The 27,626-nt window shown below is 36.1% G+C and overlaps 2 protein-coding genes across 5 annotated transcripts in view; both read right to left on the minus strand.

The window, feature by feature from the left end:
- Positions 1-2,943, minus strand: part of LOC590257 (TRAF2 and NCK-interacting protein kinase) — an 87,164-nt gene extending 84,221 nt beyond the window's left edge. For all 3 annotated transcript variants that reach the window (XM_030981725.1, XM_030981723.1, XM_030981724.1), the window contains exon 1: positions 2,548-2,943. In XM_030981725.1, coding sequence (XP_030837585.1) covers positions 2,548-2,595 — 48 coding nt within the window. In that variant the 5' untranslated portion in view covers positions 2,596-2,943. The remainder of the gene's footprint in view (positions 1-2,547) is intronic.
- Positions 2,944-10,117: 7,174 nt separating this feature from the next.
- Positions 10,118-27,605, minus strand: LOC583587 (PCI domain-containing protein 2). 2 transcript variants are annotated; one of them, XM_030981726.1, is made up of 13 exons: positions 27,490-27,605; positions 26,396-26,437; positions 25,896-26,017; positions 25,340-25,405; positions 24,691-24,732; positions 23,368-23,422; positions 21,577-21,680; positions 19,306-19,381; positions 16,118-16,259; positions 15,238-15,338; positions 13,770-13,969; positions 12,133-12,256; positions 10,119-10,854 (listed from the first exon to the last, which is right to left on the minus strand). In XM_030981726.1, exons 1-13 carry the CDS (start codon positions 27,523-27,525, stop codon positions 10,762-10,764), a joined length of 1,203 nt encoding a protein of 400 aa, XP_030837586.1. In that variant the 5' UTR covers positions 27,526-27,605; the 3' UTR covers positions 10,119-10,761. The 2 variants fall into 2 exon arrangements, with proteins under 2 accessions (XP_030837587.1, XP_030837586.1); XM_030981727.1 differs by lacking the exon at positions 25,896-26,017 and having other exon boundaries at positions 10,118-10,854.
- Between the last annotated feature and the right edge of the window lie 21 nt (positions 27,606-27,626).

Raw genomic sequence — 27,626 nt, forward strand, 5'->3', positions numbered from 1 at the left:
CAAGAAAAAACACCAAATATAACAAAAATTGATATCAGAACAAACATACATGTATAATGTACTTGCACATCCTTGTCCTTATCAATCTACTCTCACAGGAAATGAAGTTTAGCACACTTCCAGGTCGTGACCTCTTGGGGTCATGGCCTCTCATTCAACAGACTCCTATGGGAACCATGAAATCACTTTACCATATTATATCTGCTGTAAAACTCTATCTGAACCTCACACATGTATTAAAGTTAACACATGCACCTTGTGCTAAGCTTGAGCTTGCTGTATATCGTATTGAGACCTACATGTAGATGTACATGTACATCAGCTACATACAACTGTAAATTTACATGTACATGTGTACACTATAACTTCGTACTTTAGCCTACGTTTACATGTAGATGTACATTTGTTGTAATAATGTACTGTACACCTGCTAGGCATGTACTAGTTTATGTACAAAAGCTCTTTCAGATACAATGATGCAGTAAACCCCTAACAAAAAAATCTGCCTCAGTTTTTTAACATGTAAATTAATGGCACCTGCCCACAACAAAGGTCCTGAACGAATTCACATTAAAGCGCTGTGTTATATACACTGTACAGTTGCGAAGCATATTAAACTTTACGTCACCATAATTTTTTTTTTTAACTGCGTGGTTTTGCCGCATCATATCTGAGACTGTACAAAGCTAAAGAAAACATGTACAGTACAAGCAGACCTAAAGTCTCTCCCACAACTTTCTCAAGTACGAACACAATATTCCCTGAAATATTTCAATGAAAGTTGCATGATTAATTGCCATTTCAATCATTTCAATAAACAAAATGTCCTGCTATAATAAAGGGCGTACATGTGTAAGTCATCATGAAATGAAAACAACCAGCTCTAGCTAATTTGCAATTCAGTGTTTGTTGGAAAACTTTATAAAACAAAATACAAAAGAGTTTATTTTCATTGCTTCACAAAAATACTTACATGTAGACAGTACTGTATGTACATGTACATGTACAAGTATAAAATATATAAACATGGACGGAAAACTTCTATCAATCATTAATTTATGAAGACTGAATTGTCTAATTACATAATACGAAATCCCCCTTGGCCTTTGCAGAGAAAAACGTCACATTCAATAAATAGTCTACATCTAATTAAGGATGTTATGTAACCTACATTAATTAACAGGCCTTGTGGCAATCAAGTTGATGGCCTACATACATGTATATGCGCCAAAAATAATCAAATAACAGGTGCACAATGTTCATGTACCATGCATGTATCGTCCTTGTTTTCACGAAGTGACGGTAGTGAGGAAAATCGTGACGGTAGTGAGGAAAATCGTCACGCAAAGTGAATGCAATTATTTTTTCACTACCGTCACTTCGTGAAAACAGCGACGGTATGAGGGATTTAGTTTGCCCATGTACACCTGTACATGTACAGTGTACATGTGTCATGTACATTGTAGAGTATTTATTTGAAGAATAAAAGGATTGATTAAAAAGCTCAACTTAGGAATAGTTACATGTAAGCCTTGAGTTGTTTCACCACTCTGTAATTTTGTAACAGAAGATCACATGTTTCTGACCGGTATTAAAAGCTTCCTGAGATTTTATAAAACTTTACAGCGCATGCCATAAGCCATTGTACATGTACATGTACTGTACATGTAGGTTCTGCATGTGTGACATCATTGACATGTACAGCCAGCCAAACTTTTATCATTGACTTTTGTTATGCTTTTATAGATCAAATTTGAGAAATGTGAAAATCATTTTACATGTTTTGCAATTTCTTCCTCAACAGAGTTGTTATAGTTTAATGATTTGTGATTTAATGTTTATATTCAGCTTTTTAAAATTTCTGTATAATTTCTATTATCACTTCTTTACATTTGCATTTCGCATCCCAGAGAATTACGTACCAAACTCGTCTACATTTTTCTCAAAATGATAGTGAAACTAATCGTATATTTCGCAGCCCATGGAATAGCAACAAACTGACTTGTGATGGCGCTTTACAGCAATTAAAAAGATATGACGGGTTCGGAGCAGTGACAACTCACTGTCGCGGAAGTTGTCACTCATCTTGGCAAAGACGGCTTTGTGAAACACTTAGCTGACAAGTTGCGTAACAGTGGCGAGATGTCGTTGATCTTGTAGTTAGATCTATGACAGTATCGAGAAACGGCCCCAGTAAAAATGGTAAATAATAAGAAAATTGTAATAATATACCCTCAATTCTAATATTTATGATTTCATTGAATACCCAGTAGTAAGCACTCTTTCAATTCAGTCTTTGTTTTGATGGAAGACAGCGGAGACAATGTGGACGAAAGAATGCACACAACACACACCCACACTGATTCATCATGTTAAACACAGAGAGACATGCCATGCATAATAAATCGGTCATTATTTTTAGAGCCGACGTTTACTCTTATTTCTCTCATTTTCTGGACAACATTTTCATTGTATTATTATAAACGATAATTTGACATCCAAACCGAGGTACGATCTGTGGTTAGAAATTAATTTTAATCTCCTTACCCTCAAACTTGAGAGATCAATATCGTCTAAACTTCGCATTGATGCCATTTTTTGTTCACCGCCGCCCTGCACAGCAATGCGGCCAGAAGCTCTGCCGATAGACTAGTGTACGTGTGCCTCTGAATTGGGGTCGGTGAGTGTCTGGGTCGCGGGTTCGGCACGATCTTCCGTTTAATCACTAAACTTTCGTTACTTCCTGTAGTAAAATCCAAGATAATTTCACAAGTTCGCCGGCACGGATGCCTTCCACATATTCACAGAAATGCGTTGGAGACAGTCATTTCTATACTGGCGGGTGTTTTCAGTGGGAGATTAGACAAAAACTAATAGTGACTCATTACTCGTTATGAATAACTGCGCTTCCTGACTGACATAAAGGCCTTCTACACAAATTTACGTATTGATGTTGTATACATATGCAAATGAGGGTCACCGTTTGAGGTCAAAATTCCAAGAAGTCGCCGCTTTCTGAACGAGAGGGCTCACTATAAAAATGTGATCGAATCTCTTTGCAAAAACCATGAAGTTCTAACTTATAGTTACCACTCTGATTAAGTTGGATTTAATAGAAGCAGAAAACTGAAAGGAACACGGTCAGTAGATTTGAGCAAATTCCGATTATCTCACTACGTCAGAGTATGATTGCCAATTTGTATTTGATTGATTGCAAACTTTCAAAAATTCATAACTTTCTTATTTTTAATCGGAATTTGGCAAACTTTCACTGACCTGTTCCTCTCATTTTCTGCTTCTTTTATAAGTTAACTGAATATCAGGTTGGACTCCCCCTTTAAACCATTGCCTACTTATAATTATGGTCCGAAATAAGCCTACAGAAGACTCTCCGACTAGAAAGACAGTTATGAAAGCATGCCGGTGTGGGCGGATTCTGATAATAAAATAATATACAAATAATGAATGGTTATGAGTTCAATAGTGCGAATATGTTCATGAGTTGAAAGATTAACATTCTATTCAACGAGGCGTCAGCCGAGTTGAATAGAATTAACGTTAATCTTTCAACGAATGAAAATATTTGCACTATTAAACGAATGAAAAACATTCATTATTTGTTTTATACAACATCGCAGAAGACCTAATAGAACGTTAATCAACAAATTATGCTTTACTCCTTATAAAGATAAATTACAGTTCGAGTCAAGCCTTCTCAATTACATGCAGATTGCCTTCGCGTCAGATACACGCAGGGATACGCGCGCGCACATGCAGCAGAGAGATACGCAGTCTGCATATAACCAAAAATGCACGGCGCATATAACCAAAAATGCACGACCGTGCAATATACCATCTATTGAATATCATGTGACCAACAATCGTCCAATCAAATGACAAGGATCCACGTAGGTGTTGTATAAAAGAAAGTATTTCACAACTTGGTCTCCGGTTGTTTGGAGTACATATCACAGAATATATAATGAAAAGGAAAAAAAATCAAGATTGTCTGAAGAATAATTAAGATATCAGTAAATGAGACAATGTTTTGTTATTAATGTGTATGAGGAAACAAAAAGAGTACATTACCGCCATGATTACAAATATTTCACTTCTGAAATTTCACAAACGTTTATTTTATTTGTTTTTTTATTTGTTTTATAGTTTTATTTAATTTCCACGAGAATAACAATTACAACCGGGAATATAACGAAACAATCGACTAATGCCTGTGGATTACCAAAATAAATCAAGTTTCTGTATATGCATGGCTCTCCTCATTATCTGATGGTATACTACATAAGAAGTACATAAAAGAAGATCGGAGGCAAAAGACGAATCATGGGATAATAAATATAAAACAAGTACATTAATTATGTTGCGCAAGTCGTAAGAGTGTACCGTTTTAAAAGAAGAATTGTTTTAAATGTTTTATTTGAACTAAACTTGAATGAATTCATTGACAAACTGTGGGTCTAGCCATGGATCAAGCGGGGGGGGGGGGGGTCACTGGTATTGCATGACGGCCGGGATCAGTGAAATAAATTTTAAGTATGGTGGAAGGGTAGTGTGATGTGTCGTATCATCTTTTCATTGAATTTTATCCCCCCCCCCCCAAGAAAAGAAAAAAATATATATAATATTTCTTTCTCTCTACCTCCCTCCCCCTCTCTCTCTCTCTCTCTCTCTCTCTTCCTCCCTCCCACCACCCCTCCCTTTCTCTTCAACCCTCCCTCTCTCTTTCTCTCTCTCTCTCTCTCTCTCTCTCCTCCTTCCTCCCACCCTCTCTCTTATTTTCTGCCAGTTGATGATTCATATATGGCGCGGACGAACATGCCCCTACCCCATAGCTACGCCACTTTATTATGCAAAGTTACATCCAAATCATATAATTATTGTAAATAATCTTCAACTTATAATCCCAAAGCTGCTGATCATAATTCTAATTTTGTAGCTGGATATTGATAACATAATTATGCTCTATTATTTGTTAATTTGTAGGTTCACCTGTTTCGATTCTTCATTTGAATTACTTGAATTTTGATGGCAATCTCAAACCGTGGATTCTATTTTAATAAATAAATCGTTTGATTTGACTTGGTACAGTTTCTTTTGACCTCTTTTTCGATATGAGTGAGCTAGCTGTCCTCTTCGGCAACAATGTTACAAGTATCAAAGAATATAAGTTGGAGAGTTTACGTGGAGATGATTATTTGGAGACACCATATGATATATTCCTGTCACCTAAACAAAAAAGTTCAGAAAAAACAACAAATCAAAACAAAAATACACAATTAACGTACTCAATTTTGTTTTTATTGTCAAGGGCGGTAAGGATATTGAGGGAACTTATAAACTATTCTCTCTTGCTTTTTGACGTCCCGAGGGCAAGGAAGAGTATTTCCAATAAAAGTGGAGTGTATCCAGGCGCGGATCCAGGATTTCTTAGGGGAGGGGGCCCAACTTTTTTTTTTTTTTGCTCCCGAAAATTTGAAAATCGCGCCGGCCGAAAAGTCGCTCAGTGGGGGGGGGGGGGGGGGAGGTCAGGGGGGGGTACAGAGCACAATTTTTTTTTTTTTTTTTTTTTTTTTTTTTTTTGCTCCCGAAAATTTGAAAAACGCGCCGGCCAAAAATTCGCTCAGTGGGGGGGGGGGGGGGGGGGGGGGGGGGGGGGGGGGGGGGGGGGGTAGAGGGCACATTTTTTTTTTTTTGAGCCTCAAAAAAATTTCAATTTGCACCCCCCCTTGAGCGCCAGGGGGGGGGGGCCCAACCCCAAAAAAGGTAAAAATCACGTGATTTTACATGATTTTTTTCTCAAGGGGGGGGGGGGCCCGGGCCCCCCGGGCCCCCCCCCCCTGGATCCGCCACTGAGTGTATCAAGGAAGAGCCCATTAAACAAAGTTTACTTGGAGATCGTTGTTTGCAGGCACTATGGTATATTCCTAACAGGTGTAAGCTATAAAGACCAGTTATGGTCATGCAATTGCATTGTGAAAGAAACGTTGTGAAATCGATCAGAAAAGGTTGATCATCTAGCATATAGATGTACTGCAAGTTCTGGAATCATCAAAATTTGGCCAAGTCTTCATAAAGTTAGAAGCACTGTACACGGAAAGATGTATATGGGACTACACACACGTGTGCGACACGTGTATTTGTATCTCTCAACAGTATATAGATATACTAATTTACCAAATATATCAATTAGTATAGGCGGTTTCCCGTCAAAATTTTTATCGTCATGTAATATTCAAAACATATTCTTTCACATAATTGGTAATAAGAGCTTCCAATTTATTTTTTTGAAATTGGGGCGTTTCCAATACTGGTCTTTACCTTTAACAAAACAAAAATACACTATGTACTCGATTTTTGTTCTTTCCGTCAAGTTTTTGGTCTTTCCGTAACGAGAACGATAGAACTTATGATCCACCTGTCTCTCCCGTTCATGTCCTAAAGAAGCACGCTATCCAATCATATTGCTCCGATTGTCTCATTTTCGCTCGCGTGAACATTGCCAGCACAAACCACTGACCTCTACCTCCTACACGGATCATCGCACATTCCCTTTCACTATACGTTACGTACTAAAAGGTTGTATTGTCTGACCGTTCATGAATATTCATGTTTTTGCTAAACTCGGCAAAATGTTTGCTTTTACTAAATGGAAAAATTACGGTGGGGGGTTGGATGAAATGGACAAAACGAAATAGGCAGAAGTGATCTATGATAATTCATGCTTTTTATGTTTCGTGTGCTCGACCTATAATCTTCAAATCGCTTGGTAAACTGAGTCCAAAGTTAGGCTTGTTTCACATGTGTATTATAGGCAATGACGAGCTTGCAACCTATTTAAAAAAATTACGGTGGGTGAACTTTCAAAAGTCAATGAGACATGAGGGCTCCAATGAAAGAGCTAGTGATAACGTACGTCGGGGTGGATGTGCTTTTCGTCTAAACAAAAAATGAATTTTTAACGATTTTTTAAAAAACGTCCATAGGCTAACATGTTAGGCTGCTGAATCTGACCATGCTCTGACGATAGGGGGCGTTGAGAAATGAGACTAAACGGAGCCATATGCATTACCAATCAAAGTGGATTTTATCAGGGAGGAGCACATTTTAAAAAAAGTGAGGGATATATAATAGAAAGTGAGGAAAATAAGTCTTTTACAAGCACAGGAAGTGAAAAGACAAAGAATCTGAAAGCTAGCCGACGGGGCTATACTTATTCTGCTTTTGTGTTCAACATTTTGCCCCTATATAGCTGAGCTCAAAAGGGAGGGGAATTGGATTGAGATTAGAAAAGTAGACAGGGGACAAACAAATCTATAAGTACGGCCTGCTCTAGTCCAGAATCTGGCCGATTCTTATATCCCTTCGCTTGCTCTCAGGCCACCAAAGATGGCGTTATCAGCCAACTTGTACACCCAGCATAAGATGTTTTCTTCACCGGGCGTAGGAATTTGTAGTGGGAGATCGGCGCGCGCGGTTAAAGATTCTGATTCTGGACTAGTATAGTAACTTAATAAAGAGGTGTCATGTTGTCCAATTTGATGTGGAAGGAATCAGTGGAATCAGTGAAAGTATTTTATCAAAAACAAATCTGCCATGGCCTTTATAAATGTGAATAGTTACTAAAGACCCCAGTCATATCGCAGTTTTTTATTCAACTTTTTCTTTCTTCTATATGCAAGAACGCATTTTGGTAAAGGGAAAATTATGTTTTATGTATAAAGATTATCTTGGTACCAAGCTCATAGTTTTATTATGTTGACTCCACAAATTTTTATCAAAAAATTTCACTGTATGTTTCATGGAAAAGAGGAGCTCGTATTGGCCTACCTGAATATTTAACCATATCCTAATGGCCAGAAAAGGTACGATGCTACTGGAAAATTAAAAAAAATTCATAGGCCTACAGTTGCCATTTTAGTAAATATTCTAAATATTTGCCCAAATAAGCATCATTCAAGATACAACTTTGATACACATCTTTTTAACCAACTCCTGCCAAAAAGCATGTGAGGGGGCATCACTGTTTATAAATAACCCATATCTAGGTGATCTGGAAATTTCATACCATTAATTGAACTTGAAAGATTACTTTATCCTCATTATGTCAGTATATGCAGCTAAACTACATTTTATACTTCATTGTAACTCTTGGCTCTCTCCCCCCCCCTCTCTCTCTTTCTGTCTATATGTCTCTCTCTGTCTCTCACTGTCTCTCTCTCTCTCTCTCTCTCTTTCTTTTCTTCACTGCTCTACCCAGCTCCTCTGCCTATCCTTTGGTTCTTCTCTCTCTCTCTCTCTGTCAGCATCCTCATCGTACAAAACTGATTTCATGTAACTTACCCAACTAAAGCTGTTACGACTACATTTTACCATTACTGTAATTGTCTATGATTATGATTATTTCTTGTTGTAAATTGATCTGTAAACTTTAACCAGTGAAAAAAAAAAAAAAAAAAAAAAAAAAAAATCAAATTTCCAAATGCTTTAATAATTTCTTTTCATTTCAATTAAAACATTCAAGCAAAAAAACAATTCAGAAAAGGGTGTAAGCTCTGTGGTTCAGTACATTAATTAACACAACCTTCTTTCTCTCAATAGACAATTAGATGTACACACGTTACTTCCATGAACATAGAAAATAAAAGACTTCAAACAAGAACAAGAATTCAGATGTTTGACATCGGTTTTATTTACAAAATAACAGTACAAACAGTGAATAATACAGTATATACAGCATAGACCACATGTAAAAGCGTACTTCACATTCATACTATATATTACTCATTACACATTTTTCTTCACAGGGGATTTCTATGACAAAAGAAATATGCATATCCAGAAAATGCATTTTTCAATCAAAATTTGCAATTTTTAGCTTTTCAACAACATCCCAGCCCATGTAGTTTTCAGAGACATTACATTTTATTAGAACAATGTATCAATCAATGAAAACTATAATTGTTGCTAATTTGAGAGGACATTAGGTGATCAATTTAGCCCTAAAAATAAATCCTGTCCTGAAATAGCTTAAACTTAGTGTAACTATAGCCGTAATCAACTGAATACATCTAATAGGATGTCTACCCGTTTGGGCGAGATGAAATGGTACAATTTACCATTTTTAGGTTAGGAATTAATAATTAACAAAAACTGTTACCTCAATAGGTCTTTAAAAACAGCTTTGTCGATTTACCAATTAAACAAAGAATTGAAATTCAAACATCTATCATGAATTTTTCGCTTTTTTATTAATTTGCTTCATTACAAACATTTACATTTCATTAAATGGTTGGATAAGAACATGTTTTGACTGTTTTTCCCTGTCTCTAAAAGTCAGAAAAACTTTCCCATTATCGGATTTAAAATATTGATAAAAGATAGAAGGGCAGCAGTGGTGACCTCTCTGTTTCATACCAACCCCCAGTGCCTCCACAATCTAAGAATGCTGGATCTTCTAGATATTTCCTATGCATTATTGTAAAGAAATTTATGGCTTGTACCCAGTTAGTAGATAAAGATCCCATGCTTGATCTTGTAATTGAAAACAAGTCAGAAAAAATCTTGGAACCAGCGGGATTTGAACCTGCCATCTACTGCTTGCCGGGCAGCGACTCTACCACCAGGCCATCACTGGTCCATGGCACAGTCACAGTGATCTGGAAACAAATACCTCAGCTCTCCTGACTTATTCTGACATATTATCTACTGGGTGCAAGACAAAAATTTCTTTCCAACAATTGAAACTTCTTCCAGGATTTCTTAAGAAGGTAAAATATTATGTTTCATTGGTCATGGAAAAATATTTTTTGGGCAAGGATCAAGAAATACAAAGCGGTTCTTGCGAAGAAATATTTCTGATTAATGGACTTCCTTTGCTGAATATTTTTGGCAATGGAACCACTTCTGGTAAAGATGTACTAAACGGTTCTCGGTACAGCATCTCTAATGGGTACATGTTTAGTGAGTCTCAAAACAATCTAGCCCAGACCTAAATATAGGTACAGGCAAAACAACACTTGTCTACAAAGACCAAATTTGTTGTCTCCCTTGAAAAAAAATTCTCATTGAAACATGTACCAAAGGAACCTGTACTTAAAGACCACTTTTCTTGTCTCCCTTGGGTGGCCTTTACAGACAGGTTTCACTGTAGTAGGTTTCAGTGAAGCATCTTTGACTACGGTTGATTCCTGAAAACCTGAGCCGTCCTTTTAACCAATCTGATCAGGACCTAGGCCTACAATTTAGTACATAATCATGCATCTCTATGCACACTCTCTTTCATCCATGAGTCTCAATAGTCCTGGAACAGGGTGGCCAGGTCCTAGTACTAATAAGCAATTCTAAAAGTTCTGACTATCTTCCATACGTGAAAAGCTTAGTTTGAAGTCCTGGACCAAAATGAACAGGACCTAGACCCACAAAGCAGTTCTTGCCTCTCTGATTTCTGGAACAAGGTAGCCAGGTCCTAGAACTAATTAGCAGTTCCAAAAACTTCTGACTATCCTTCATACATGAAATGCTTAGTTAGAAGTCCTGGACCAAAGTGAACAAGTCCTAGAACTAATAAGCAGTTCTGAAAACTTCTGACAATCTTTCACACATGAAAAGAGTTGGAAGTCCTGGATCAAAGTGAACAGGACCTAAACCAACAAAGCAGTTCTTGCCTCTCTGATTAGCTTTCATACATGATAGTCTATGGAGTCTTGGAACAATGTGGCCCACATCTAGACCTACAAAGAAGTTCTACGAGAGGAACGAGGAGAGTAGAGGGAAGGGTTTCTGTTTGCTGACCACAAGCTTCTGGTGTTGATGGGAAAGGTAACCTTTGATGTAGTTCTGTAATGAAACAAGAACATGAAACAATAAAGATATCAGGGTTATCTCTCGTTATCATAAGAACATAGGTAAAGTTGTGCACTACTGTAACAATGCATTACTCTAATAAGGCAAGTATATGTCACAACACTATAGACAGGTTTACTAACATATTCAAATGTTATGCATACTGTTTAAAGGAAGGTTGTTCTTTACAAACTGTAAGCTTGCCTGAGGCTTGCCCAACATAACAACAAGTAATGTATGCAGACTGGATTCCAATATTGTATTTCATTCATTAATAACAGGTTAATGGAATACCTCATCAATAGGTCCCAGGAAAAAAAACATCCGTAAAATTTGAATATGTTAGTAAACTGGTATATTCTGAGATCTTTAGAGTAAACAAGAGATTACAAAGGCCAAAAATAATTTAAAAGAAAAAAGATCAGTCTTGATCAAGGTGGGCAATCCCAAAGGGAATATGTCCAAGTCATGGACCAGAAATCGCCCGGTGGTGTAGTCACTGCCAGGGTAGCGCCCAATAGTGCACATTCAAATATCTCCAGTGTAGCCTCATCGGTACAGTTGTATTATTACCTCAGGTTTACCCAGGTTACCACGATATTACATACCTGTCAACCTTTCAAAGCAAAAATTAGATATCTCTCAAGGTCTATTTTGTATACTTTACACACAAAATGTTTAGGAGAAAGAGAGGTCTCAAAGGTTCAAAACAATATCTTGAAGGCCCAAAATAGGAATGGTTGGCAGCTATGTGATAAGGTGCTCCCAGCATGCAAAGTATGTTCTTCCTACCAGGTACCCATTTACTTCACCTGGGTGGAGAGTGGAAGATATTGATTAACGCCTTTCTAAAGAACATCAGTGCTATGGCAGGGATTTGGACCACGTACCTTGTGCTTCATTCACTGTCTGGGGGGTGTTTCACAAAGATCCTAAGTTGAAATTATCTCTAAGATAGACTTAACAATTACGGAAAGCCGTTAGCATCTTTGAAATATTTCATAAAAGTTATTTTAAAAGGCATAACATTTTTATTCAAATCGTTCATATTTTCTATTATCATGGGAGATTTCATGTTGTTGATGAGGAATTTATAAAAAGTCTAAAATACTTGAATTTTTGCTTTTGAATATATATTATTTTAAGGCTACAAATGGCTCTCCATAATTATGAAGTCCAACTTAGAGTTAAGTTTGTCTTAGAATCTTTGTGAAACACCCCTCTGGTGACGTATCCACTAGACCATGACACTTCCAGAATTAATTACTTTACCTTGTAGATGAGGTTTGCTAGGATGCATTCCACCTCCTCTTTGTCCACGTCTTCCAGTCCTGTAAACTTTAGAGCTGTTTCAAAGGCATCGATGGGAACCTGATGCGTGTTCAGCATTAGTTGTCTGTACGTAAAGAAAGAAATGTTAGACTTGATGCATGACTGATCGTCAGCAAAACGGAGTTAAGTCTTTTGTCAACTCTGTTTGTTGCTACGGCAGGCAGCCAGTGAAAACGAATTTGTTTAATCGAATTATGGAAATCAAGCATTACTTTAAACTAACAGAACTTTGTTATTCCTGGCACATTTTTCCTGATTGAGGTGTCATATGAAAGGGCAGAAAATTAACTTTTTAGAAATGTAATTTTTTTTTCTTCGAAATTCAGATACCGCCTGCCAAATGACTTTTTGGTTTCCGCTCTTCAAATTGTTTTTAATCACTCATGCATGAAATATGCATCATATGAGATGCCTGAAATGAAAGAGGAGGATCTAAGCTTTACAAATATGTGTCATTTATTAATTATAATTGTGATTAAGTTATGGTAAAACATTGATAATTCACGGTTTCGTTTTTTCTGGGACGCACTGTATATGATAGTCTGTAGCTTCTCTATGATGAAACAGAAATGAACACCAAACTCACACTTCCGTCTGCTGAGAGTTAAAAGGGCATTGAGTTGGTGTAAAGCGTAGGATGTGACACCCTTATGGCTCTCTACAGACAAATTATAGAGACCACACACATGCTTTTTCTTTCTTAACACCCTGGGTACTGTTAACACCAAACTTACACTTTTTTTTAAAGAGGTTCCTATATGTAATAGTCTGTAGCTTCTTAATGATGACACAGACATCAACACCAAAATCGCACTTCTGTCTGCTAAGCGCCAGAAGGGCATTAAGTCGGTTTAAAGCATAGGATGTAACACCCTTCTGGCGCTCAACAGACATGTGTATAGAGACCACACACATGCTTTTCTCCATTAACACCCTGAGTACTGTTAACACCAAACATACACTTTTTTTGTAGAGGTTCCTATATGTAATAGTCTGTAGCTTCTTAATGATGACACAGAAATCAACACCAAACTCACACTTTGTCTGCAGAGAGCCAGAAGATCATTAAGTCTGAGTGAAGTATAGGATGTAACACCCTTCTGACTCTCAACAGACAAATTATAGAAGACAATACACATAATTTTCTTTCTAACACCCTAGGTACTGTTAAAGGTTTAGACCAGTTCTGGTCATGCGATTGCATAGTGAAAGAAACGTTGTGGAATCAATCATAAAAGGTTGATCATGTAGCATATAAGTATTGGTGTGTACTGCAAGGTTCTGGAAACATAAAAATGATAAGAAATTGTTCCCAGTCTTGGTAAAGTTACAAGCACTGTACACAGAAAGATTTATATGGGACTGTGCGATATATATCCAGTCCATATATATCCAGTCCGAATAGATATAATAATTTACAAAATATATCAACTAATAGGCAGTTTCCCAGCAAAAACGTATCATCACGTATTAGTCAAAACATATTCTTTCACATGATTGGTAATAAGAGCTTCAATTTCATTTTTTGAAATTGGGGCGTTTCCAAAGCTGGTCTATACCTTTAACACCAAACTTACACTTTTTTGAAGAGGTTCCTATACGTGATAGTCTGTAGTTTCTCGATGATGAGGTAGACACCGCACTTGATGAAGAACGCCTCGTTCTTGCTCATGGCGCTCGTCAGGAGTCGGAGGTCACCCGTCTTTGTTGCCTTGGCGATGTCGGCAAACTGCATCAGATCGTACTTCTCCAGAAGAGACGTCTTTGGCATGTGACCCTGATATCGAGAGAAACAGAAGCAGTTTTATTTGAGAACAGTTTGCATGTCAACCCTGTCAGAGTGGCCACCTCCATATAAAGACCACTGGTTTATATTGATTGTTGTTAGTGCGTCTCTCAAGGAGACGATGCATACCTGCCAACATTTGAAAATAAGAATTAAGAAATTTTAGCACTGTATGTCTTCGAAAATGAGAAATCGCACTTGTAGCGGCAGTGTATTTGGCAATACGCGGTAAATCTGTACCAAAAAACGAAAACAAATTCGCTGCTCAATCATGCAGCCATCAACGCACACAATACGTGTACTCTCAAATCGCAGCACATGATAAAACAAGCTTTATTTGGCTTTCGCACACACACACACACACACCAAAAACAAAAACAAAATAATAATAATAATAACATTAGTTTAAAAAAAAATAATAAAAAAATAAAAAATTGAAAAATCAGAATATTCTGGATTTTCAGGTCCTAGAAATCCACAAAAACAGAATATTCTGGATTATTCGTAAGGGTTGGCAGGTATGGACGATGTACGTTGGATATCAACAAACTGCATCAGATACTTTCCTATTTCAGAAGAGATGTGACCCTGATATTGAGAGAAACAAAGGAACTTTTATTTGACAATAAATTATACATCAAACCTATCATTGTGACCGCCTCTCTATAAAGACCAACTGTCTATAGTGGTCATCTCTATTGTCTTCATTGAAGAGAAAATAGGTGTTGGATAACCAGTCTGTTAATGGCATCTGTCTCCAGGGGGGTGTTTCACAAAGATCCTAAGTTGAACTTATCTCTAAGTTGGACTTAAAAATTATGGAAAGCCATTAGCATCCTTGAAAACATTTTGTAAAAGTTATTTTAAAAGACATAAAATGTTGATTCAAATCATTCATATTTTCTATTATCATGGGAGATTCTATGTTCTTGTTGTGGAATTTATAAAAAGTCTAAAATACTTGAATTTCTGCTTTTGAATATATTTCATTTTAAGGCTCCAATGGCTGTCCATAATTTTTAAGTCCAACTTAGTGTTAAGTTCTACTTAGGATCTTTGTGAAACACCCCCCTGAGCCCACTTTTCCTGTTTCCCTTTGGTGGTCCCTTGAGAAAGGTACAACAATGTAACTATCTTTCATAAAGTCTTTCATATTATATTAAAGGAACCGTGTAGAAGCTAAATATCTTGAAAAATCAGGTATCATATTTCGAACTCTTGGGGAACTTCAAGGGTCTTTATACGTCTACCGTTCTTACCAGCAACATCTTGACAGGTAGCAGGTAGATGAGGATGAGACGTTTGTTCTGCCGGCTGGAATGATGGCATCGCTGGAATGCAAACGATAAGTGCTCCTCAGCTGGGGATTGATAAAGGATGATAATAATAATAATAATAATAGTAATAGTAATGATGATGATGATGATGGTGATGGTGATGATGATGATGACGACGACAATGGCGATGATAATTATGATGATGATAATCACAATCATAATAACAACAACGACAACAATAATAGTGGAGTCTTGTTCAGCGCTCATGTCTGGCACAATACCACTCCTGGCGCTCTTTTATTATTAGCCCGGCTTTAGCACAGCTACCTTTAAAGCGTTTAAGCAATTTAAGGAATTAATCTCGGAATCACCAAATGTAAAATTTTCAAAATTTTCTGATCAAAAGTGTTTGGGCTATTTCTTAAAGAGATTCAACTGATTAGTAGAGTTGATTGGAATAAATATTCTGATAACAATTTACATAAATTTGATAGTGTAATTAAACCTGGTTACAGTAAAACCCACACTTTTGTTAAGTACATGTATTTCAAACGTTCAGGGTGTCAATCATGATTCAATTAATTTCCACCATGCAATTTTTTTGAAAATCTATAAAACCACTTGCAAAATTCATTCATGTTTTAAAGCCCCACTGTCCTACTTGTAGCTACTTGCTCCCTCTATATAGAAAACTTCCCCAATCGGTGCCTGTTGGTCCCCAATGATGCCCATTTTCTTGTGTTAATTGAGAGCTGATTTGATGAGATAACCACCTGTCCAGTGACCTTGCAGGGTGGTCTAATCCCTCCTGTAAACTAGTACAGATGGGCTTTAATACATGTACACAAAAAGTGATATTCACCTGCGGTGAAATCACTCTCAAACATTTCTTTCCTGCCGACGTAGTACTTGTAGGTGACCAGCTGCGAGATACTGAAACGGTCTTTGAGCGATGAGCCCTCTATGGCCCGGATGAGAGGTTTGCACAGTGGAAGCTTGTTGATCTAGAGAGGGAGCAATGTAAAGAATAGAATATCAGTGATAGTTTCCTATTTGTTATTACAGTAAAACCTGTCTATAAAGACCACCCAAGGGAGACGAGACAAGTGGTCTTTGTAGAAAGGTGGTCTTTCTATACAGGTTCCTTTAGTACATGTTTCAATGGGAAACCGTTTTCAATGGAAACAAAAAATGTGGTCTTTGTAGATAGGTGGTCTTTCTATACTAAAGCAGTTTTGACTGTACATGATTATATTATCATTATCAAATAAACTTTACTGACCCTTATAGTGCCATAGGTGGTTTACCTCACAACAAGTTTATAATTTTTTTGAACAGCTTGCCTTCTGAAATAAAACAAAATTTAAAACGATTTCTAGAATGTAACAGTAGCTATCATAGAACAAATTGGCATTGTAAGTGAAGAAAGAGGCACTAAGATTGAAGAAAACAGTCCTATAAATATTGTATTGTATTTTTCCATGTCTGTAAACATTGTAGTACAATAATGGATAATGATATGTGGGAGCACATCTTGTACATCATAAAAAGATATTTTGCATTTCAAGTATTTATTAAAACTGTCAATATCAGATAATCAATATGTTTCGTATTGTCTATAAACACATCACAAATCAAGTTGCTTGCTGTTGAGTTGAACTTCAGAGAATGTTGAGCACAGTGACATGGGCTATAAAGGACATTGATACGAATTTGATTTCAATGGTCATTCAAAGTTGGCAAGCGTACTGGCCTTAATCAAACAAAAGACAGATGTATTGACGTGTACAAGAGCATTGAAATACACCAGGGGAAATCCCTTCAAATTGAATTTGAAAAGTGCAGCAAACTATACGCTTATGTGAAGTAATAGAAACAAGATCTCAGAGGGTTTACAAAAATGATTGAAATGGAGATCTCCACACCAACAGAAAGAGAGAGGTTTCAACAATCGCTAGCTTTCATTTGAAATTCGAATTTTAGTGCCATGCCTCTTATACCTCAGCTATGATTCATTTTTAATACATATAGCCACCACACTAGGAAATTTATAACGTAAGTGCCTAGGTCACGCACGTAAATTATTTTTTTGTTATACTTCTCGTTGTTTAATATTCCATGAGGAGGAGGAAAACTCTCAAGAGCTGCTTAAAATTGTTTACATCTTGCTCTTCATTAACTGAATTCAAGGTAACCTGGCAATTTTTTTTTTGAAAATTGAAGGGATATCTAACCTTGATAGCAAACTACCGTACTCTATTGAGAAGACTGGTAAAAGTTCTAATGAGGTCGGACAAAAATTGAGAGAGTTATGAACTTCTGAAAGTTGCAACCACTATAGGTATGGGCTCTTGAAATTGGTTGAATCAGTAATGACAGACAACTTTCCCATTTGTTCCAACACACAAAATTACAGAGATTATCAAAACGGAGTGACAGGAAATAGAGTGAATAATATGACTTAAAGAAAGAATGAGTTATTGGCAGCTTTAGGGAGCTTTCTAAGAGGTTTCAACAATCGCTAGCTTTCATTTGAAATTCGAATTTTAGTGCCCTGCCTCTTATACCTCAGCTATGATTCATTTTTAATACATATAGCTACCACACTAGGAAATTTATAACGTAAGTGCCTAGGTCACGCACGTAAATTATTTTTTTGTTATACTTCTCTTTGTTTAATATTCCATGAGGAGGAGGAAAACTCTCAAGAGCTGCTTAAAATTGTTTACATCTTGCTCTTCATTAACTGAATTCAAGGTAACCTGGCAATTTTTTTTTGAAAATTGAAGGGATATCTAACCTTGATAGCAAACTACTCTATTGAGAAGACTGGTAAAAGTTCTAATGAGGTCGGACAAAAATTGAGAGAGTTATGAACTTCTGAAAGTTGCAACCACTATAGGTATGGGCTCTTGAAATTGGTTGAATCAGTAATGACAGACAACTTTCCCATTTGTTCCAACACAAAAAACTACAGAGATTATCAAAACGGAGTGACAGGAAATAGAGTGAATAATATGACTTAAAGAAAGAATGAGTTATTGGCAGCTTTAGGGAGCTTTCTAAGAAAATGAATGAATGAATTACCAATCAGTCACAATAAATTCAATTATTCCAAGGGCAAAGAAATTCCACAATTTCTTACTCAGCAAGCTTGGTCCCATAGAGAATTATGAATCACGCAGTGCTTGAGTTACTTGACCAATGATCAACAGCACTGGATAATGCCCTCATACCCAAAGTTGCAAATTTCAATTTCAAACTGGCAAAAATGGGCAACTGAGTATTCAAATCTTTTGAGGAGTATCGGTTACATCACTACACTTTGTGGTCTGGTGGTTAATTCACAGGACTTTGAGTCAAAGGGTTCAAAGTTCAAATCCCAGCCAAGTACTGATATCCTTTGGCAAGACTTGAATCCACGTTTGCCTCTCTACACCCAGGTGTATATGGGTATGCCATGACCGAGGTAATACTGTTATAACTTTTATCAATGTAATGCTTCCTGGGAGAAATTTCAATAGTTTAAAGATATTTGTGGCTTACACCCAGTAAATAAGATCGATTGATACTGTTGTAGCACCAAAAGCGACACAGCGTGATGAATATGAAAGCTATACAAGAAGCCACCATTATTACTGTTATTACGTTCATGCTTCCTCCTCAACATCATAAGGAGGAGACAACTTCAGTTTGTTGGGCGTATTATGAGAAGAGAAGGCACAGAAAACAGGATACTGACAGAAAAAATGAGGGAAAGAGAAGCAGAGGGAGACTGCGCATCAAATACATAGATAAGTTCATTGGGCTGACTGGTAACAGAACTAACGTCACATTACAAAGAAACAAGAAAGAAGCAGATGGAAAGCCTTCATTGCCAATGTCTGGAAGAGACAACTGATACAAGGCACCTAGCATAGAAGCAATATTCATGCATATTCTATTCAACATAACTTCAAGAAAAATCATAGAGTACTAAATTCACTCTTTTGTCATTTTGAGGGGTAGGTGCCATGTTTGCTGGATTCATACAGACAAACAAAAACTCACCTTGAAGTAGACCTTGAAGAGTTGGTTGACCAGATACAGCATACCCCATCGCTTGGTATCGTCCAGTGATGCTCGTCTAGATTAAAAGAACAGTGTGAATGGGGTTGGAAAATTAATCAGTTGACCCATATGCAACTAAAATCTCATACCGGTACCCTTGTGAGAGTGTAAATGGGTATAGAAACTTAATTGGTTGACCCATATACTAAGAGCTCATTCACATTTGAAAGTGTGAATGGGTTTGGAAAGTTAATTAGTAGTTAACCCATATAACTAAAAGGTTTGGAGAGTTAATTAGTTGACCAATACAACTATAAGCTCATTCATATTTGAATTTTCAAGATAACCGTTGCTGAACTTCATCTATCCCCCCAAAACTACCACAGAATATTTAGTAATGTCCTCTTGACTTTTCACTATAACTGTAGCTGAACTTTAAAGTGAAGTACATAAAATGCAAACATCAGAATCTATCAACCCTACATCTCTCTCTCTCCCTCACTCTTTCTCTCCCCTCTCTCTCTCCCTTCTTCTCTCTACTCCCTCCCTCTCTCTTTCTCTCTCCCTCTCTATCTCTCTCTTGTCTCCCTCCTCATCCTCTATAGATCCCACCTTGTTCTCTATCTTATTACTAACATGACGGCTTCATCCCACAATCCGGACAAAAAATTGACCTTTCTCACCATAAATTTGAGTTGATTTCTACTCCGGTGACCCAATTATTTTTTTCCTTGGCTTAACTCAATCAATAAAATCAGATCAAGCTACTGAGAGATCCTATTTTTTAAGATAAATCTTTCCCTCTCTCTTTTTGAAGGTTTGATTTGGTCCATCATTCAACCAGTATCCTCATGCCAATATTTATCTGAAGATAATTTTTTTCTTCTATTGCTCTTTCTTTTCCATTCTTTGCTTATGATGCAGAAGCAATCACATATGATGAATTCATCATTTCATCATTTCACTTCAAGCCCTCCTATGGCGCAGGTGGAAAATGCAATTCTGCTCCAGAAAAAACACCTGTTCTACTAAAAGTTTGGACTAAACCCAGCTATTTTGCCTCTCCGGCCCGAGAAATGTAAAAAAAGGGGGTGTATTTGTAATATTGAAGCCCTTATAAAAAATTGTGCTTTAAAATGATCAAGAAGAAACACTTGAAGAAGTGCCAACCAGTAATGACAGCTTATCTGAGATGAGAGGGGGGGGGGGGGGGGTGTCTGCATGTCCTGAGATAGGGGGGTACATTGAGCAGTGTTCCGGATTTAGGGGGGTACATTAAGCAGTGTTCCGGATTTAGGGGGGTACATTGAGCAGTGTTCCGGATTTAGGGGGGTCTCCAAGGCAGGAAAAGCCTGTGAAAAGCCCGCGAAAGGGGGGTTCTGAAATGTCTCAGTACTCAGATAGGGGGTCTTTTAACACTGAGTGGGGGGGCCGGGTAATAACAAGTTACAATAGCTGCTGAAATCATTGCATTTGATTGGCAGAGAGCAAATTTGTCGCAGAAATTTAGCATTTTTTTATTGATAACAAGTTACATGAAACGGGGCCAAAATAAAACAAGATACCAGTTATAACAAGGTAATTTTCATAGTCCTCATGTTCATCATGTTATAATGAGTTTCCAGTGTAATGAAACAAAAATATGTCCAGCCTACAAAGTTCATTTATAATTATTATTTGTCAAACTTGCGGCACACAAGGTAAAAACATTTTCCCTTATTTTTCTCTATATCATAATAAAATCTATTCTTTTATTCACTTCTCATCACTCAAATTGGCAACACATAATGTATATGTATTGGTACTTTGGAGAATGGAGTGCCCATCAAGGCATTCATTCATGTTTTATTTTTTGCTTAGGAATTCTCCATACTGCTAGAAATCTTACAGAATATCAATATTATCTAGCCCTTTTTTTTAATACAAAAAACTTTTCATACATTTCCCCCTAATATTGTGGACTAGTGGATAAATCTCTGAATTGTGAACCACAAGGTATGGGGTTCAAATCCCTGCTGCAGCAATAATGTCCTTTGGCAAGACATTATTCTACATTTGCCACACTCCACCCAGGTGTAGTGAGTGAGTATCTGGTAGGATTTACTCCTAGAATGCACTGAGCGCCATGGTTGTCGGAGTAAAAGCCAGGTAATAATATCCAAAGTCCTTGGAAAGTGTATAGAGATGTTATATAATAATGTGATATGCGATATACAAGAATTATATATCATTATTAACCAGCACACAAAATTAGCATATATATCTACATACCCATCAGCAGCACATGTTCTAAAGCAGGCCATCATAGTATCAGCAGCTTTCTCTAACAATTCACCAGGTTTTCCTTTTCCTTTCCTCATCAACTGAGTCTCAGCCTGAAAAAATATATCAAATCAAACATTATTATTTATTTTTAAAATTAAAAGTCTAATGAAATCAGGAGGTTCCCAATTACTAAAAAATTATAAATTTATATTTTATACAAATGTGAGCCGTAAGACGATTTTTATGCCTTCATTTTATTTTGTGCATGACAATAAAGAAATTCAATTCAATTCAATACTTTTCCTTCACAATAGGTGCTATCTCTAACAATTCACTGGGATTTCCTTTTTCTTTTCTTATCAACTGAGTCTCAGCCTAACATATATATCAAATTAAACATTTCTTTTCTTCTTAAATTGAAAGTCTAATGAAATCAGGAGGTTACCCAAAACTTTTCTTCCACAACCCAATTTCAACATAATATAGATTAAACCATAGATGTTTCTAAGATATTATATAAACAAACAAATATCTACTTGATATTCTTAATAATAATATTAATGATAATGAAAATGAAAATGACAACAACAACACCAATAATACATGTAATAAATAATAATAATAATAAGAAGAAGAATAACAATAATGATATCAATAATAACAATAATAATAATAATAATAATAATAATAATAATAATAATGATAATGATAATAACAATAATAATGATAATAATAATAATAAAAACGGTGCTTATAAAACGCTTACCACGGAAGTCTCTAAGCGCTAAATAAAGTTGAATAAATTTGAATAAAGTTGTTACTAACCCTCTTCAATCTATAATCTATCATATAAATAATCAATTTATAATTTTTTACAGGACAAGATGAAACTAAAGTTATAAGCTAGACTCTGAATGACACTGGCAATCAGATATTGCAAACTTCATCTCATAATTTATTTGTTCGGCTACTAATATAAATGATCTTTTTCTATCAGCTGGTAATCATTGAATCCCCCTCCCCCCCCCCCCCCCTCCCCCCCCCCAAAAAAAAAATAACTGAAAGAGCCTTGTTACAAATTATTTCATTCACCTGTTAAGGATATTAATCGTATTTCAATGGTCAGAATGTGAATTACATGGAAAAGTTGTTGCTAGGTAGGACAAATATTATTGTTTTCCCTAACAACTCTAACAACACTTACTATTGAAATGCAATTAGTCATAACAGGTGAATGAATAGTTTGTAACGAACCACTTAGCAAGATTCGATTAAATTTGATTACATGGCCTATTAAATTCACATAGGATCATTCATCTGTGTTACAGTTGATTGCACTATAAACAATACCCATACATTTCTGGGCACCTGGATACCGCATGTACTATTGCCATTACACTTTTGTCTTGACAACAACCATGCAAATTGATTTCATTGCATTATGCAAAGCGAGGGTGGCTCTAGGATTTGTTAAAGTGGGGTACAATTTAAAAAAAAAATATGCATGGCCCCCACCCCAAAACAAAAATTATGCAGGAGCACCCCCTCCCCCCCCCCCCCAAAAAAAATGGTATTCAAGCATAAAAAGGTTTCCATATGAAAAAATCTCTTACACATAACAAACTTAGAGTGGCAGGGGGGGGGGGGGTATGGATACCCATAACTCAACCCCTATGCATCCACTCCCTGCATAATTGCATTATAAGTGCAAAGTCTCCTAGTAATTAGGAATCAGAAAACCAAGAAAACAGCACAGTTGGTCCATGAATATATAATACAACACAAATGTATACTTACACTGTTGGCAAATAATCTGAGGTCTACTATGACAACATACAAAACCGGTAAAGCCCTGAAAAGAGAAAAAGGAGAGAAATTTTTTTGTTGTTGGTGAAAACAAAATAAATACGTCTTTTGTGCCTTTACACTTTAAATGTTCATCCTAAGTTCAAATGAGTCTAAAATAATCTACTACTGTATTATGAAGATTTAAAAAAGGCACACTTCTGCTAAAAGAGCAATTTTTGTCATGACCATTCTTTCTTTCTATAATATATAGGGGGCTGCAATCTACAAGCCCAGCTTTTCGGCAGTCCCCTCCGTGACCAACCTGTTTTATATGCCTGTTGTACACCTGTGGACCAATTACAAATATATTGTTAAGTTTCATTGTTTTACTATGTACAATGCAATCCCATGTGCTTTATTTATTTTGTTGGAAATGGAAATAAACGAAATGAAATGAAATAATAATAATAAGTAATAAAATAATAAGAATGATAATAAAAACAACAACAACAATAATAATTATAATAACAACAACAATAATAATAATAACAACAACAGAAACAAACAATAATAATAATGGTTCTTAAAGGGAAAGTCCACCCCCAAAATAAGTTTGTTTCGATAGAGGCAGAATAATAAGAAAATCAGGTGAGTGAAAGTTTGAGCAAATTCTGAATGAAAATAAGAAAGTTATGAATTATTGAAGTTGTGATCAATCAAATACAAATTGGCAACTCTGTGACTTATTATACGAGCTCTCCTTCATTTGCTTTGTGCATAATATTCCATAAAATCATGTTTTCTTCGTTATTGATGACGGAATATATATTTATTCCTTGCAGGGGGAGTATAGAAACATATTTGCAATTATTATATTTAGGGTGCATGTATGGTTGAAATTTTTCTTGAGGGAAAATGAAAATTTTAGATTTTTTTAGTACTGAGCAAATGGAAGTTGAGCTCGCATGATACGTCATAGAGTTGCCAATTTGTGTTTGATTGATCACAACTTCAAAAATCCTAACTTCCTTATTTTTAATCGGAATTTGCTCAAACTTTCACTGACTTGTTTCTCTCATTTTTCTACTCCTATTAAAACTAACTTAATTTCAGGGTGGACTTCCCCTTTAATTTCTTATATAGTGCTTTATCATTAACATTTGAAAGACAATCACATTTTATGTTTGGTTTGCCTGAAGGTAATAGTTCTGAATAATTATTAAATATAATCATCTAATATCAATATTTTAGGCCAAACAAATTACAGCTGCCATTTGAGTAATAATTCAAATAAAATGGAGTGTTGTAATGAAGAAGTGAACACAAACTTACCAGTTTTCATCTTTTTGGCCCTGGAAAGCTTTGTTGAATGCTCTATATTTAACTAAGTTAAGGCATCATAACAAATCACCTGGACAACAAAAAAATCTTATGATTACATAACACAAGTGAAAATAAATATAAATAAGAGATATTGACAACAACGCTCTGAGAATGAATTAAGACTCTGAAAATACACGTACATATGTAGGAGTATTAAAGTGATTCGTATACGTAGAATTGTTGCAAATGCTCTTTGAAGTCTTTGTTGGTCAAACAGTTTTTGAGCGTCAGGTAACGCCTGGCTGGAATGCTTCCCAGGGAGTGGAGATTGTGCACACAATGTGTACGGGCAAGTACTGAATCCATAGACTGGGGTAATAGTATCTGTAAAGCGTTTAGAGACATTGTAGATGTATTAAGCGCTATATCAAAAGCGGAATATTGTTATTAGTAGTCTTGTTGGTAGCAATGCAGCATCATGTGACATAGGAATAGGATGCATGCATAAAAGTAGGCTAATTCACACTTGGAATACAAATAAGATTGACCACTTGCAAAAAGTTGAAATAGTAATACTACAAAAACATGTACATCACAATACAATTTTGCTTTTACTTGTATAGACCAAGGTAAACTGGGAAAATGAAAAAAAGGATACTGAACGACCACTTTTTGGAGCGAGTATGCTTCAATGAAGTCATTGTTAGCCACACACCAGCAGCACCTGGGGATTAAACAAAGAAAACAAAGAATAGGCAATGGCCTCAAGTCCATCTAAACATTAGATTGGCTGAAAGAAGTAACATAGTGAGTCTGTCATGTTACATGTACTCTTTCTTAAAAGCAAACAAACAAGAAAGAACATGGTTTTCAACTAGAAGTTACTGATTAAAAGAAAAGAAAAGAAAAATATCCATGGGTTGCGCATTAATGTACTACATTCCATGTTTGCACATTGTCATTCCCCTCATCCCCTGGCAAAACATTCCATAATCAATAGTAAAATAAAGGTCTACCACTAACAACATTAGATGTAGAATCATTCTTTACCGATTGATTTCAATGACCTAAATCCAAGATTTATCAGACCACTATATGATTTATCATAATTTAACTGAAAAGCTTATTAATTCATTGTAATCAAGTGGTATGAGGATATTAAAGATCTTATCATTGCATTGTTTGGGATTTTAAGTATGCACTTTAAATCTTACTTTAGATGGGCAGCTACCATTTCATCGTAGGGGGGTTCAAACCATTGTTCACACTGCTCCTCTGGGCTCTCCAGATGCAGTCTGGGATTGGCGATGTGAGGATGTTTGAAAGACAGATGGTCCTGTAGGGTGGGGTGGGGTAGGAAGAGGAAATGGAGGAATACATTGAGGTAAAATCACTTGATTTTCAATCAGGGGAGTTAGGTTGAATTGATTATAATCTATTCCTATCCACATGCTTAATTCATAATAACAATTCACTTAAAAACAACACTCCTCCTATTTCATATCCTCATTTTCTCTTTTCACTCCCTCCATCTTTAGCCCACTCCCTTCTTTCCCCCTCCATTTCTATGACCCCCCCCCCTCCCCTCTCTCTCTCTCTCTTTAATTTTCTTTCTTTTCTTATCTTTCTGATGCCTCTCCCTGTATCTAACTGTCTTGCTCTGTCACCTCCATCCTCTCTCTCTCATGAAAGAGAAAGAAGATTTAAAACTTACTGCAAGAAGACTGCCATCCCTTCTTCTGATCCCATTTTCAACCTGTGATAAAAGAGAGACAATTTTTCAACACGTTGTCAAAATATCTACAAACGAAATGTGATTGTGGAATTCAAGCTGTCAGTGTTAGATTGCAACATTTAGAATAATTTTCAGTAAATTGCTACCCATGAAAGTTTACATTCAGTGTACACATACAAGTTGTGTACGGAAAGCAACATTTTACAAAATGCTGCTCCTAATTCACACTTCATCATTTAAATTAATAAATCATCATTAATATTGATAAGTTAACAATTTTAATTAAAAGAAAATAGCTGAATTCTCATTCTTCTCCTTTTGGTCATCGGTCCTCTTTTTTTCTTTTCTTTTCTTTTTTCCCCTTCGCCCTCTTCTTTTCCTCTGTATACTTCTTCTACTTCATAGTTTTCATCTCCTTTTTCGTCTTGTTGACTTCTTCATCTTCTTGGTGTTATTCATTTTACTCTCTACATCATCGATCATGACCAGATGACATCAGGTAAACTTGCTCTCCATTTAAATTTTTCTGCATTAACTCATGAAGCTTACATATATTCTTCTTTTGTTATCATGTCTCTTTCTCATATTAATTTTCTTTTCTTTTCAGCTTTACCTTCTCTTTCCTGATCTTGTTATTGTTCTAATTTGTTTCTTCTTCCTCCTCCTCCTCATCTCGCTTCTTTTCTTTGTTCGCTCCTACCTTTATTAATAATACTAATAATATGTCCTTTTCTTTTCGTTTACTTCTCCTATTTTTCTCCTTTCTTTCTGTTCTCATTCTCTTCCTCCTTCTTCGTCTCCTTTCTCATTCTGCTTCTCATCCTTCCTCCTTTCTTATTCTTTCTTGCACTTTGCAGAAGCGTTTCAGCAACAAACTCCATTTTCATTATATGGGGCTGAAATTAATATTCAACCACTTTGGAATGTAGAGAATAGTATAAACTAACCATTTTAATTACAATAAAAGCAGTAAATTTTATGAAAATATATATACTGTTATAATTATCTACGGAAATTTTCCTCATTACATGCAAACGAGTTTATATCTGTAAATTAACAGGCAAATCACTCACCTGTTGTAAATACTGATTCAAACTTGTGTGCGCCATGGTTCAGCTGTTGCCGAATAGTAGTGCATACTGTCGTGCTGAGTACAGATCATCATAAGTTATAAAATAATATCTTTCTAAAAAACATATTTACTAGCCTT

This window comes from Strongylocentrotus purpuratus, unplaced genomic scaffold (genome assembly GCF_000002235.5).
Source record: "Strongylocentrotus purpuratus isolate Spur 01 unplaced genomic scaffold, Spur_5.0 spur5_scaffold_12, whole genome shotgun sequence".
Lineage (NCBI taxonomy): Eukaryota > Metazoa > Echinodermata > Echinoidea > Camarodonta > Strongylocentrotidae > Strongylocentrotus > Strongylocentrotus purpuratus.